This window comes from Eimeria mitis, genomic scaffold, assembly GCF_000499745.2.
Source record: "Eimeria mitis Houghton genomic scaffold, Emh_scaff6424, whole genome shotgun sequence".
In the NCBI taxonomy this organism is placed as follows: Eukaryota; Apicomplexa; class Conoidasida; order Eucoccidiorida; family Eimeriidae; genus Eimeria; species Eimeria mitis.
In genome coordinates, this window is record NW_013574591.1 from 2,150 (window position 1) to 2,425 (window position 276).

At 44.9% G+C, this 276-nt stretch overlaps 1 protein-coding gene across 1 annotated transcript in view; it reads left to right on the top strand.

The window, feature by feature from the left end:
* Positions 1-276, top strand: part of EMH_0087380 (uncharacterized protein) — a gene marked incomplete at both ends in the record, with an annotated part of 2,539 nt that overhangs the window by 1,962 nt on the left and 301 nt on the right. The window contains one exon of the mRNA XM_013501154.1: positions 11-184. Within this exon, the coding sequence (XP_013356608.1) occupies positions 11-184 (174 nt within the window). The remainder of the gene's footprint in view (positions 1-10; positions 185-276) is intronic.

The window sequence follows — 276 nt, forward strand, 5'->3', positions numbered from 1 at the left end:
ATATATATAGGCTGCTGAGGGTGAGGAGGAGGCAGCAACGAGCAGCAGCACGTCACCAGCAGCAAGCCAAACAGAAAAAAGAGAAATCGATTTCTCAACAGAAAAAGAAAAAGAAAAAGAAACAAACAACAAACACAACGCTAACCCAATTAAACCCCAGCTCTTTATGGAGGACTTGGCACCGGTGAGCTGGCTAGCTTGATAGCTAGCTAGCTAGCTAGATAGAACGAACTTATAGAGCTAGCTAGATAGCAGGAGAGCGCAAACTCGTATAGC